The 15,017-nt window shown below is 33.1% G+C and overlaps 1 protein-coding gene across 2 annotated transcripts in view; it reads right to left on the bottom strand.

The window, feature by feature from the left end:
• LOC106120769 (cyclin-dependent kinase inhibitor 1) overlaps positions 1 to 15,017 on the bottom strand; it is a 40,852-nt gene that overhangs the window by 25,315 nt on the left and 520 nt on the right. The window contains exon 2 of one of the 2 annotated variants that reach the window (XM_013316196.1): positions 13,799 to 14,262. In XM_013316196.1, coding sequence (XP_013171650.1) covers positions 13,799 to 14,246 — 448 coding nt within the window. In that variant the 5' untranslated portion in view covers positions 14,247 to 14,262. Of the gene's footprint in view, positions 1 to 13,798; positions 14,474 to 15,017 lie in introns of those variants that run through there. The other variant, XM_013316195.1, reaches the window with a different exon arrangement.

Here is a 15,017-nt window from a genome sequence, read left to right as displayed (position 1 = left end):
GTGTCGATTTTGGCATGGTAAGGTTAATGGTCGATTCTGGACGCGACGGACTACGGAAATCGTAAATATTTACTTGCAAATTAAACAAACATTATTCATGATATGTTGAAGTCTTGTTGTTGTTAACGTTTACAATTGTCAAAAACATGTTTAGTTGAAATTAATTTAACACTTTCTCTAGCAAAAACAATTGTATAACTTCTTGATAATTAAATCTTTACTTAGAAACTGCTTAAGAAATGTCCGATGTTTCCAAACATTAATAACTTTAGTTTTTGTAATAACATCTCATTGCATTTTATGTATTAAAATAAAATTCATAATACAAAAGGAACGTTTAACTTAGTTGAGTTCAATCACCTCTTTGACATTGTCTTAAAAATCTAGCAAACTGAATTACTTGAACTTAGTTACCGTTTTACCGTTATGTAAAAACGTAATAAGTAACAACCACAGACTAAAAACAATTTTAAACAAAGAACACATTTATTGTATAATATATTTTGTTAGAATTAGCACAAAACTATTTGGCTCATATTCAAAAAATGTTTAAAATAAACTTTATCAGACAAAATTAAAAAAAAAATACAAGTCGTTAACCTGTTAACAATTCTAAATATATTCTTGTTTGTTTTTAAATAATTTAACATCTACAATGTCGAAGCAAAAAGGATACAGATATTGTTTATGTTGTAAAAATGCATACGTTGTTATTCAAATTTAGTGTCGGGCCTCGAAAGGCGTTGTCATGTGTACCGTTAACACTGACATAAGGCTGTATACACACTAGATTTTTTTATAAAATCACGACGTAAAAATTATTACTTTTAAAATTGCTAAGAATCCGTGGGTTTTGTAGATATAATAAATAAATTACAAAACAAAATAGCTTGAGATTGTGTTTAGTTTATTCAATGTGGCCTTCGTTTAAAAGATTTTATGAAGTTTTGTAAGGCAGTTAAAGTCAATTGATTTTTTACATTTATAAAGGTATAGTATGGTAAGCAGGGTTAATTATTTATTTCTTATCAGTGGTGCATAAGATTCTTGTTGTGTATTTTAAGATGTGTGCCTAATCGGTTAACAAAATGCTTTTGAACATGCAAACTCTATTCCATGGCAACATTAGGGTTGCTTAAGTTAATTAAAAGGTGGCAAACGAGCAAGCGGTCACCTGAATTCTGCTGCCCATAGACATCATTGCAGAAGCGTTGCCAACCTTTAATGGATAGTTACAATTTTTCTTTAATCATTTTTAAAAGGACTATCCAAACACAAATTAGAAGACTGGTGTACGTTTAAGAGAGTCGTAAAATTATGATTTCGTTTTTTTTATAGTTTGTCGTAGGCCAGTTACAACCACTGGTAGCCCTATGTTTGCCTACTGCGTGTTATGGTAGTGCCACGTTCAATAACATCAGCTTGTCAGTTCGATGACCCCGATGCGCAGGCGCCGCCAGACGAGCCCCGCACTGCGCAATTTTTTTTAAATCGTCACACTCAGTCTATTTGGTAAATAAACAATTGAATAATTGACAATGTTGTAAAGTTATCGAAGTGGAATATTTTTAAACAAAAAAGGGCTTTTAGAATGGCCGTATCATGATTTATGCTAAAGGTCAAAATTTACAATTTGTCATCAAGAATACACAGAAATTACAATGCGTCAATTGTTTAAATAGGCTAAGGTCAAAAAAATCGAAACTATTGACTATGACACATTCTATATTGGCTTAAAATACGGGTAAGTCAACATAAAGTTTTATCTATTGATAAATTGCTATCATTAGGGGTGTCAAAATCATATAATCCGACAATTTTTCCGTAATAGCAAAAGAGGTAAAGTAAACAACGAATGAAGTCAAAAGTAGGCAATTTTTTACCGTTAGAAGGAAGGCCATACCTTACTAGGGCCTCGGCCTACAAGATAACGGAATCGCTAGTTAGACACAGTTCATATGTTCCTCTGTTTTTTAAACTAGATACTGAAAAGAGTTACATGTCTCAGTTACCCTTTTCGTCGGATGGTTTGAGCTAGGGTTGGCAACTTTAGACGATAGGTCACTGTTCTGTAATTATTGTGAAACCTTGCGTGCATCCTGTTAACTAACGCATGAGTTCATTTAAAAATGAATCATAAATTAATTTAGTTCATATTGTACTGAAAATACGCCAATTTAATTACACACTATTAAGAAAATCGATTATATTTTTAGACATTTAGTAACATCCTTTGACGCGAATGGCGCGCTTTCGTTACAATGTCAATTGTCAGAATGATTAGTGAGGGGACATAAACGTGGACATTTTATTAAGGCTAGTGTTGCGTCAGTACACCGGCACAGTGTCGGATTTTTTTATAACAATATATTAGAAGTACGTAGGATATGTGAACCAATGTTACAATATGATAATTAAGTCTTTATCTAATCTTAACAAAGCATTGATTTTGCCCTATTCTCTAAAATAAAGTTCTAATAAAGTAGACAGAGTAGATTAAAATATATCAGTACAGTTTTCACTATATAAAAAACTGTCCTTGTTCTATTCAAAGTAAATGAAAGAGATGATAATGTTTATATTCTATTGTTTCGATTTAAAACTCACAGTTTGACGATTAAAGCCTCAAATAACGGTGCAAAAACTTTCGGGTATCAACCCAAATGTGCACTGATGCGTTGATTGCGAATTACTGTCTTGGGAAACCAAACAAAATTTTACCGACTGTGTATTTTTTTTAATACAAAATCTCACGATTATATTAATCATGGGGTTAACAGTTATTATTGACTTCCTCAACGAAGGAATTTGTAACTAGCTGACGCACGCGACTTCGTCCGCGCGGAATTAAAGAAAAACCTTCATTAGTAGATTATGTTCTACATCCCTGCATAATTTCATTGAGATCCGTTGAACCATTCTGGAGATACCTTCAATACAAACAAACATCCATCTAAACATTCGCTTTTAATATATATAAAAAGTAAGATTGTGAATCTCCTTTTGTGAAGTTAATAAAAATCTGTTCACAACCCCTTGTTGGAAATGATTTTAATTAGCATAATCAATATTCATATTTCACATTACGTTCACACACAATTAGCTCTATTATACATTTAATATTTGTATAAATTTAATTTTAAATTCATTTCGTAACTCTATATCTTTAATTGTCATCTTGAATTCAATGAAATATGAATTTACGTCTTCAACAACGGCTTGTTATTATTGCTGTGGCCTCTATTCAAATACCATAGAATATAGAAGCAACAGACATGACATTTTTTTATTCAAGTAAAGAATTTAACCGTGAAAGTGACTACGTATGAGGGTGGAAAGTCTAGATGCCAGTCATATATGGAAAGGAGGGTGCTTCCTATCGAGAAGGATGACCTTAAAGTGTTGAAGGTAAATTGTACCAATGCTCGAAAGATGTTTTATAAAAAAAGTACTAAAGTCCTAAAGCAAAACTTGAGATTTTCGACAACTTATAACGTTTTTAGATTTTTCAGTCGTTTTGTTATTATATTTACAAGAAGTGAATAATATGATTCGAGTCCGGTTTGATTTGTTTGAAAAGCATAATGCAAAGATGATGATGGTAATAAATCATGTGAGTGTCAGAGTGCATGGGTCAAAGGGGCATGGCCTTAGTACATTATGGTACGCAGTACTTTATGTTTGTTTTTGTTTATACCGTACAAATAAACTTAAACGAAATATACGTATTATTAACATTAATAATGACAAAATAAATTGTGTACGCCTTTGGCCATATAATATCGATAGATTAAAATATTTATTAATTCTACTTTAGTACAAGCTGTCGCCTGCGACTCCGTCTGAGCGGAATTAAAACAAAACTTAATTATTAGCCTATGTGTTTTCCAGACTGTGTTCTATATTAATACCAAATTTCATCGAGATCCATTCAACCATTCATCTAAACATTCACATTTATAATATTAGTTTAGTATATGTTTTCTTAATTAAATGTTCATGTATCTTCAACAATATGTCTGTTAACAAATAATACGTGTGAAACTATAAATGACCATTCCATTTTATATTTATTCAGTTATAAACTCAACTCAATTATTATAAAGAAAATTAACATTTCAATTTGGCATTTACATAAATATCTATTCAACAAACGCTATCCGTCAAATCGGGGTCGTAGTTTCAAGATGGACGACATCTCGGATGACATTTGTGACAGATGAATTGGCGCGAATAATAGAAACACTGGATTGACTGGACAGATTAACCCTATGGAGTTATTTTTCACACGTGTTTTGTTTGCCTTTTGTAAAAAAAATGTACATGCTTTAATTTTAAATAAACTCAAAAACTATTTACAAAATCTAGTAGGGAAATTTAGACTCTGTAATTGATTTAAATTTGTTTTTAGAATGTTATACACTCAATGGGAAGTATTAAACACGTTAAATTTAAAAGCAAGCACAATTATCAAATAGTATTTGCCGTGTTTGGTAATTCTGCTACGGTGAAAGGTGTTGGAAATACTCAAAACCCCTCTAAATTTTTTCTTCGTCCTACGCTAGTAAGAGTATTGGAGGGATCACGTACAGTGCGTAGTACAAATAGTAAACGACAAACATTTTGAAACTCGACTCTGTTAAGTGTTTACCTGTTTAACTATAAATTAAGTTAGCAGCTTGACAGGTAGGCTTTTGAGTATTGTATTAGGTTTAGTGTTTGCCTTAGTATATATTTAAAATCCACATACATTGATGTCTTCATGTAAATATAAACTTTTCATCTGCTAGGTATATTTTGAAGGGAGCAAACAAGCGGAGGGAAAACTGAGATGATCAACGATAACCATAGATTATCGCAACACCATAGGAAATGCAGATACGTTGCTGGCTTTTAAGAATTATGATTAAAAAAACTGTCGTCCATGCGAAGATGTGACTGGCCACTTTTATAATAAAGTTATTGACCCTTATTTTTTTTCTGTCAACGTTATAATGTAAATGATATGATTTATCGTATAACAATAGTGATTCTTTAAAATGTAACAATGTAACGAAACGCCTAATCCGACCGCGTCTCGAGTGGCGATTGTATTTTCAATAGTAACATTCCATTTGGAATAATGTTGATTTATAAATATCAAGGACTGTACACAAGGGTTTGTAATTCATCACGCATCTTCACGCCTTTCCAGAAACAGACAACAGATGTCATTTACATAATTATGGGACAGAGTCCTTTCTAAAAACGTATTTCGAAACATTTCTTAATTATTTCGTTTTATGAGATTGTAAACGACCAGATGGTTGTTCGAGTTTTTATTTATATAACACCGGAAAGTGTTAATTGAAGTATTTTATGGACCATCATTTAATTTACTATATCTTAGTTAATATATGTTATATTAGAAAGTCTTAGAGAAAGTATTTAATTTACTTTCTAATGTTGACATTAGGATGTTATTCAATTATTTGTTGATTTGTTTTGTTATGTTTACATACAGCAGTAAAGGGTTGAAGTTATTTACTTAGTAAACAATGTCGTCTTCGAATGAATAAAGGATTTAAGCAATAGTTTTATTCTACAAAGTAAATTTAAGAACCATATTTAGAAAATAGTTTTTTTTTTAAATATTTATATCTGTATAATGATATCTTATTAATATAAATGCGAATGTTTAGATGGATGGTAATTTGTTTGTATGTATCTCCTAACCGGCTGCATGAATCTCGCTAAAATTTGGCATAGATGTAGAACACAGACTGGAAGAACACATAGGCTACTAAGTTGTTTTTTATTCCTCGCGGATGGAATCGCGGGCGACAGCTAGAATGGAATATAAAAATACTTTTTTTTTATAAGAGCAAACGAGCGACGGGAACACCGAGGTGATCAACGACACCCATGGACATCTGCAACACCAGAGGAACTACTGATGCGTTGTCGCCCTTTAAGGAACTACACTTATACGACACTATTTTTGTTTTTTTTTTGTGACTGATTGCCAGTGTTTGACTTGAGGAGGCATTTACAGCTTCACCGAGCTTGAGGTGGCTGAGCGCAGATGTCATTTAGCCTAAACCTCGTTTAAGAGTAACTAAGCTCGAGGGCTCCCTCAGGAACCTCGGCTCGGGCCGTTACTTCGTTATTATTACCGGATTGGAATACGACACTACTTGGTCTTTAACCTATTTGCATAAAGACCTAGGTGCGTTATGATACAAGTTGGGTTATGTTTAAGAAATACTATGTTAATTTCCTATAGTTCAATCACCTAAGTATCATGTTTATTGAGACTTAGATACATAATAAATAGAATTGTGCGAATTTTAATTGCAATTTACATAAAGTTAGTAATTATTTACGATTTCAAATACTTAAGACTATCAAGATTTAACGTAGGCACTTAATAAGTAATTTAAGTGATTGTTATGACCCTCAAGGGTGGTCGAGTAGTCCTTGTGACGTCACAGGGTGTTGGTTCCCACGGATGCCACTTCCGCACTAAGAACATTTCTGTGTTGCGTGTTATTTTTTTTTGTATCCGTTGATTTTCTACTTTAAATTACTTTTATTTTTGTACTAGTTATCGCTCGCGACTCCGTCTGCGCGGGATTAAAGAAAAACTTAATAAGTAGCCTATGAGTTCTTCCAGACTATCTTCTACATCTATGCCAAATTTCAGCAAAATCCATACAGCCGTTCTTGATATACCTTCAAACAAACATCCATCCATCTATCCATCCAACCATTAGCATTTATAATATTTTGAAGTATATAAGTATATACTTTCTATAATGGATTACTTCACGTCTGCAACCAAAATACTTTTTTATTGTTTTTTTTTCTATTTAATCTTTTCCAGTTAAATAAAATGCTGGCTGATTTTTTTCAGCTCTTAAAATAAAACGCTTGGAACCGTTATTTACAAAGTAAAGTACCACAACTGCTTATCTTGTTCAGTATGCGGAACATTACGGTTTGCACAATTTGAGACTACGAAGAAATGATTCGGCTTGTCATATTTTAGTTAGAGAATTATAATTACGTATATCTTTTTTTTTGCTTTTAATATACTAAAAGTCACTAACCTGAGAGTTAACGATCTTTTAAAAGACTACAACTATTATTTTATTAAAAATATTGCATTTAAAAAATCCATTTAACACGTTAAATGGCACAAGCCCTACTTGAAAGTGCCAGCATTGTACGTGTTAAGTTACTGTCAAGAAATATTTCTAATAGTTGTTAAATAACACCGCTATCGATTTTTATTGCTAACGTATTTGACAGAATGGCGTTGCCCTCTTTGTCCGGTTGTCAGACGGAACAAAAAAAAAATCCGACATTTTGCCTGATTGAAATTGACGCGTTGCATTAAAACAATAACGCTACCGAGTTTAAATTGAACATAATAAAATATGATTGATGTCGGAATTGTTTGGTGTTAAAGCTTGTCACTGAAGTGTAGGGGTAAGCGACCACCCCAGTGGAACTGAGGTCTTAGTATTGCCAGGTAATACAATCAGAAAATATTTATTTTAACCATACATCCAAGCGTCAATAGCCTAATGGTTAAGGTTGCGGATTTCCGATCACGAGGTCGGGGGTTCGAATCCCGCCATTCGACTATTGTCGTAAACCATATACTAGCACAAGCCTAGAGCTTAGTTGGAATGGTAAAAGAAATATTAGTAAATTTACAAAAAAATCTGCTAATATTTTAATTTAAAAAAAAACTCGAAATCTTACTAATATTATGGGAATGTTTACAATGATGGATGTTTGTTAAAATATATCTTCATAACGGCTGAACGGTTTCCGATGATATTTGGCATTGACGTAGAACATATCCTCGAAGAGCACATAGGTTGTGATTGATTATGACTTATTTTTTAATTCTTCGCGAGCATTAGTTAGTAGAATATAAAAGAAGTGAAATTTGAATTTTGACAATGTACCAATTACCATATTTTTGACGCTTAGTATGTAAAAGATTCTAGGTTCGTTTCTAAAAGAATTGTCAATAAATTGAACAGAATGTCAATTTGACTGTCATGTCAAATCAATACGATGTCAAAAAAAATCTTTGAAGCAGCGTACAGTGGTTGACAATTTTTTTTTATCACTTATCTGTACTTAGTACTATCCTGCACGTAAGTGTCCGTTGACTAATTAAATATCAGCAAGAGTATAGGTCATTTTCACACGAGGTTCAAACACCGGCGATTATTTATTGATCCGGTGCAATATATGCGAAAAAAAAACTCCCCTCGCTTTGTTTGCACTGAGGTGTGCTTGGGGGAGTTTATTTGTGCAAAGCTCTGTAAATTTTATCGATAAATATAAAACTATAGTAGACGCTAATCTGCAAGAGATCGTTATATTATGCCACAATGATTTTATTCGACTATCGACAAAATAAACGATAAGTTGTATGATCGATATGTCGATAACTTTGGTACATCCCTAGTTTCCATATTCAGCTAATATTCATAAACAGATGTGTAGGCAATTAAATAGAAGTGCATCTGTCAATGTGATTGACTGTATGGTTACCGGTCTATGGGTGCAATTGAGATTATCCTGAACGGCTACTGTCCAAGGAAACTGTATTCATATCGCTTGATTATATACTTTAACACTATGATATAAAGTTGATAATCGATTAAACGTATGAAATGCATTAAAAATATTAGTATCGATTTATATTCGAATATATTATTTTAATAGTATGAAAGAGAAATCGAGATGTAACTTGGTCTCTAATTCAAATAAAATTAGTAACCAGAAAGTCACTATGGGCTTAAGAATTTTATAATTTTTTTTTACTGATATATAAAATGCATCGATCTTTCTAGAACGGCTGCATGTATTTCGCTGAAAATTAGCATATAGATTTAGAACATAACCTGGAAGACCACATAGGCTACTAATTAAGTATTGTTTACTCCGTGCAGACGTAGTCGCAGGAGACAGCTAGTAAAATAAAATAGAAAGTAGATTAAACTAACATTTAGTTAACAATGTAATTTAACGGTTGACCAGTCGTAGGGCAATTATATAATAAAAGGATCATTGTTTAAATGTAACGAAGTACTCCAATATTGGATCCCACGTGTTTATCTCATAGTCATGGGAAAGCTATTAACAAGGGCGATATATCGATATCAATTATATGGCCCGGAGCGAGGGCTACACTGCTTGTTACAGGTAAATTATAGATTGACAAAACGTTGTTTAATATAATTGTTATGAGAGAATTTAGCTACTGTAATTGTGGCGATAAAAATATTTACGATAAAATGATGGCCATTGACGATAAAAATATTAAAAAAAATTAATTACTGTATCCATTCCCTTTTGTTTTAAGGTACTATGTTAAATATACTTTGTCTAGATGATGCTGCGATTTCGAGTTAAAAACAAATGAATAAGTAACTTATGTGTTCTTCCAGACTATGTTCAATATCTGTGTCAAATTTCATAAAGATCCATTGAGCCTTTCCGGAGATACCTTGTAACAAACACTAATTCATCTAAACTTTCACATTTATAATATTAGTAAGATATAGTACTTGCTATATATTGTACTCATGGGTCTATTGAAAGCAAAAGTCGAAAATTTCACTTTCGCTGGAACTAAGGGGCGAATGGAATTTGAGATTTTACGCTCTGCGTCTTTTGGCTTTCCCATAGACAAACATTCGAGGTCCTTCGCCCGTGACAGAACTTGATTTATCAGCTGTTTTTATGCATTTTACTACGAACTTTCTTACGAGGGGGAGGAAAATGTAAAAACAAACTAGTTACCTCAAGGGGTTAAAGGTTACACGAGTTTTATTAATTTTATTTATTTATCATAGCGTTAGTGAAGTGATAGTAAGAAAGATTTGCTATGAAAGTTTTTGAATGTTCTTGAAATTTATGTATTATACTTAAAAAAAAATAGTGTCCACTGTGCGTGTGTGTTTCCATTGTCGATATTATAATATAAAAACATATTTTCGTTCTAATTATTAAGATATCTTTTGTATAAATTTACGATAAGAGAATCTTAGTTGTTCAATATCATAGAACACGTCTGTTGAATTTATAAAGAAGCTCGACAACTTCATCTGTATGGATGCAATTATATCCAAATAGGTATGAGGAAGTAGTTCAAAGCTAAGACGCGTACTCGTTACTCGGAACTAAAGGTTCAGAGCTGGCCATTCGTGGCATTGGCATAGAAAAGCTTGTGAAACTTTACTTTTTATCGGCAAACGTTCGCAGCCGTTGGGCGCATTGAACCATATCTTACATTGCTTGTTTCCTTAGGGTTGATACACACGTGAGCGCGGGCGGTTTCCGTGTGAACTGTAACGTACTTTGACGCATTAGTCTCATGCCGGTGGTCACCGATTGCAAAATGTTAACAAGTGCAAGTGTTGTCTGCAATTAACAAGTGTCGTTGGAAGTGACTCGAAACAGGACAACGTGTAATTTGTGGCCATTTATTTTATGTGTCACTCTGTGACCCAGATGTAGTCTGTAGGTAGATTTGACAAACAAGGACTTGTAAATTAAACGATCTTAATTTATTCAATCGTATAGTTTGTCTTTTTGTAAAACAAATGAAAAATTAAAACGAAAAAAAAAACGTAAAAATAGAATTTTATAATATTTTCCAAGCTATCTAATTGAGTTACAAATTAAAATAATATAGATTTGAGTTGAAAATAATAATACTAAAGCTATACGCATCCCTCGCAAATGCAACACGGTAACCGAACGTAGGGTAGGCTATAAATATTGTGAAGCAGCAGATGCAGGGGAGACCGTTACCGGCCCCCGGTCTTTCCAAATTTGAAAATTCACAACACGTGCGCTGACAGCACATATATCACCCGCATTTAACAATTTTTACTCCAAATTTCGTATGTCCCAATAATTTTGTACTAAAGTATACTACCGAAAAAAAATTGTAACATTTTTTAAATTTCGAATAAAAAAAAATATGATAGCCATTATAAATATATAAATAAATAAACTGTGTACAATATACGTTTTTATTACATTTTATTGCATAAAAAGTTAAAATAATAAAAAATTTAATTTATTACTTTTAGAACAATATTGTTCTGCAACAGTGATCTTTGCATTACAATGACGGGAAAGATAGAGGGAGAAATGACAGTTAAAAAATCGATATGACCGTTGGCGGTGTCATGCGAGGGTGCCAACACAAAGGGCACGAGCCACTGCGCCCGCGCATTACGAATCACAATGCGGATTTATAAGGGACGTATGCAATTCGGCTACAATTAATAATATTTCGCGTTAGAATGCTGTACTAGTTAGATTTAATTATTTACTGCCGAGTTATTAATCTTATTTATGAGATTCTCGTATCACAATGTTAGTTACCATACTCCTCCGAACGACTTGATCTATTTTTATGAAATTCTATCAGCTTATTCAGGGTATAAGAATCGGTTAAATAAATTTCAACTGTTTTTAAAAGAGTTGTGGCAATTTTTTTGTAGCAAAAATGTTAACATTTAAAAAATTAACAACGGTCATTTAAATTATCGAATTGAAATCTGATCGTAACTTTAAACTAGAGGACAACATTTCAAATGCAATACTACAATACAATATTAGAAACCCCGCAGATGTCCAGTAACATTCCCATACGCAAATCAAATCGTAAAGTTCGATGAACCCCCCAAAAGGTATAATTATGTTCCGTAACAAGCAAAGGGACGTAAGAAATTGGGCGACACGATTATTTCTTAGACCCCCTACATAGTTTCTACGGCTGGTCAGTTCCAGACAATGAAACCGTGACCCCAAAGTGCGATTAGAGTACTCTTAGAAATTCATAGTAAAAACATACATCTGCCGAAAGTAAACGCTCTATTTCATGGTTAAGCGACTTGAAAAATAAATCTAGTAATAATAAATAATATAAATATAAAGAAAATTAACAGAATTAAAAATAAGTCGTTTACAATTCAGCGAATCTTCTTTATGATTTACCGCAATTAAGATAGAAATTAGGTCGCCATTTTGCAAAATGGCGCCAATTGACGAGTAGTGCCGAGGAGAATCCCGCGCGTGGGTGCAACAAGGACATGAGATATTTACTACGCAACGTACGTTACTATTAGGAAACATCAATTGAAATATTTATATTCTAAAAAAACAATAACTCAATGGTTGCGTGAATTCAATGAATTATGAAAGCGCAAGTAAAGTCGAAGAAAAATAGTTAGTTTAAACAGGATTTTTTTTTGATGCTTTGACAGTTGACAGGTAAAATTTAGATTTTCGTTTAATGCTAGTCATATATTTTCTTACGTTGCATAGTATAAGAGCGATCGTTTATGCAACGCATATTTATTCAGAGCGTAACAAATTATATCGGTAACGTTGTTGGCAATTATATTTGAATTACACAATCGATTATAAAAGCATTATCTACTAATATACTAAAATTATTAAAAATCTTATAAGAATGATGGAGAAGATTTGTGTATATTTTTTATGATAAATAAATTATAAAACTACTTTCAATAAACCTAGCAATATATTCAAGTGTTGCAGCAAATTCAATTTCAAGTAGATTATTTAAATTTGCCTAACATGTGTTACGCTTGTATTTAGCGGTCTCTACAAGTGATATTATGACCTACATAATCCGTTTGTTTATAATATTCCTTCGCTCCCACACTTGGCCTATTTTAGTTCGCACATGTGTGGGACCACGCGAATCAGACTAATCCGTAACAGACGTAGTAAACATTATAATAAATTGCTAATTATAACTTTATAGCAATCGTATTAAATTAAAAAAATTGTAACCAGGAATCAAATCCAATACCGTTAAAATCCGACACCCAACATCTTAACCCTTTTTGTTTTTTTTACTGATCAAATTCGCTAAATTAATAAGCAGTACGACAACTTTTTCATAAGTAAAACAAGCCTGTACCGGATGTCAAATTTAAAAGCAACTAAGAAAGGATTAAGTTTTAATTTTTAATTACAATGTTATAAATTACGCAATAATAGACTTCCTACTTCGAACCTTTATGAAGTTAACACCCAATATGGACAAAAAATTGCCGGTCGACCTTTACTTTAATAAAGGAAAGTAATCAACAGCATTGTTCTGGTATAAAAGGGTTATAACACAAAAGATTTTAAAACAAAAAAAAGCCCTAAAGACATAACTTGGATTTACATTAATAAACAAACGCGTCAAACATTGAATGATGATAATTTGTACGCAACGAGCTGGTTTTTAAGACTACTCCATAATAAATAGATATTTTCTAGTACAAAAAAATCTGGATTTCATTCGAAGATGATGTTTAAAATATTTTTAGTAGTTGTTCAGTATAATATGTACAAATGTATCACGAATCACTGAACAAATAAATTATTATGTTTGTATGCATTAGTAGGATCAACAAAACAATTGCATTGTCCGATAAAAGTCGCGTCGAACACAACGCTAAATGACCTTGAGTTTGTTCCATTCTGTTACCACGTGCTATTGCACTAACTCTAATAATTTCGCAAGCAATTTTCTTACTTCACTCAAGGGATTTAAAGACTAAAATTGTTTCCTTTTACATATACGGATAAATCATAAAAGTCAATTAGTCAACCACAGAGCGAGATAGAACTAACGTGACGTTTTACAGAATGTTTATTTTTGTAATTACGCTTGTGAATACAACAGAAGTTGTTGTTATAGCTACGAAGTTAATAAAAACATCTATGAATGTTAGTATTGACCACTGACCTGTTATCCTTTTTTGGGTTTTCGTGTTCTCTGGACTCGCCACTTGAGTTTCCTGCGAGGGTGTACTCGGCTTGGGTGTAGCGACCGTGATTGGTGCTCTTCTGAGTGCCACTGGGATACTCGATATAGGGACCAGTTGCCATGCGAATCTCTGCGGCCCCGGTAAAGGTTTCTCATTTGCGAAATCGAAGCCCCATCTTTGACTGTCTAATTCCAGCTGCCGAGCCAACTCACGTTCAACAAATCTCCTGTTCTCTTCTCTGTCGGTGCACCCAAATAAGTTTCTTCGCACTGTGTCAATATTAGTGACACCGCGCACTCTGAGAGACCTTGTGTCCAGCATGGTGGTAGCCTGGATGCCAGGGGCACGAACACTCAACGTAGACATCTTCGAAACGGAGTCCAATTGCACAGCCGAACACAGGGCGAACGCACTCCCCGATCGCATCCGCGACGCTCTTCGCCTAGCAGAAACCAAAAAATATTTGTATTTAGTTTAGTAGCGCGATTAACTTTACACCGTAGTAACTTTAAGGTTCATCACGCACTAATAGTTAAAGTTGATATCTAATAAGAGTAAACAAAACGTATAAACGCGACGCTACGGACGACGGTAAAATACGTCCGTACGCACGGAATCAAATTCTCGACTGCGCAATCGAGGCACGCGTCACCCTGTCCGCGCTCCGCGGCAGCGGCGTGGAGCTCCGAGACGACGCGTTCTTTAGTTCCCCTTTTTGCCACAGCGTGGCGCTGATACTCGTGGTATTCAGTAGAAGTATTATATCACCACATGACCAGATTATTTTAACTAACTCTGTAATAATACACAACTTTCTTAGATTTTGTCTAGAATAATTTGGCAACTAATTAATATTGTCTTGTGATTTAGAGAGATAGTTTTACTCGTATATCAAAATTTTAATTATATTTGATAATTTCGTTGGAAATATGTCATATAGAATAGAATTACTACCATTTGGAGTGGGAACCTACAAATAAACAGAAATAAATAAATTGTATATTTAAAATGGACCTATATTACACTAGATACAAATTAGTCCATAGGTACGAAAATTAATCAAATTTGAAATTTAAAAACCTTATAATTATAATAATTTATATATTTGTATTTTATAACATAGGTCTTTCATTACATCATAAATATTCCCCAAACTTCGGGCGGTATAGTTGTGTAAAGAATGGCAACACTGCCGTC

The sequence above is a fragment of the Papilio xuthus genome, unplaced genomic scaffold (assembly GCF_000836235.2).
Source record: "Papilio xuthus unplaced genomic scaffold, Pxut_1.1 DF826949.1, whole genome shotgun sequence".
Lineage (NCBI taxonomy): Eukaryota > Metazoa > Arthropoda > Insecta > Lepidoptera > Papilionidae > Papilio > Papilio xuthus.
The sequence above is the reverse complement of the archived record's forward strand: the minus strand, read 5'-3'. Positions and strand labels throughout refer to the sequence as shown.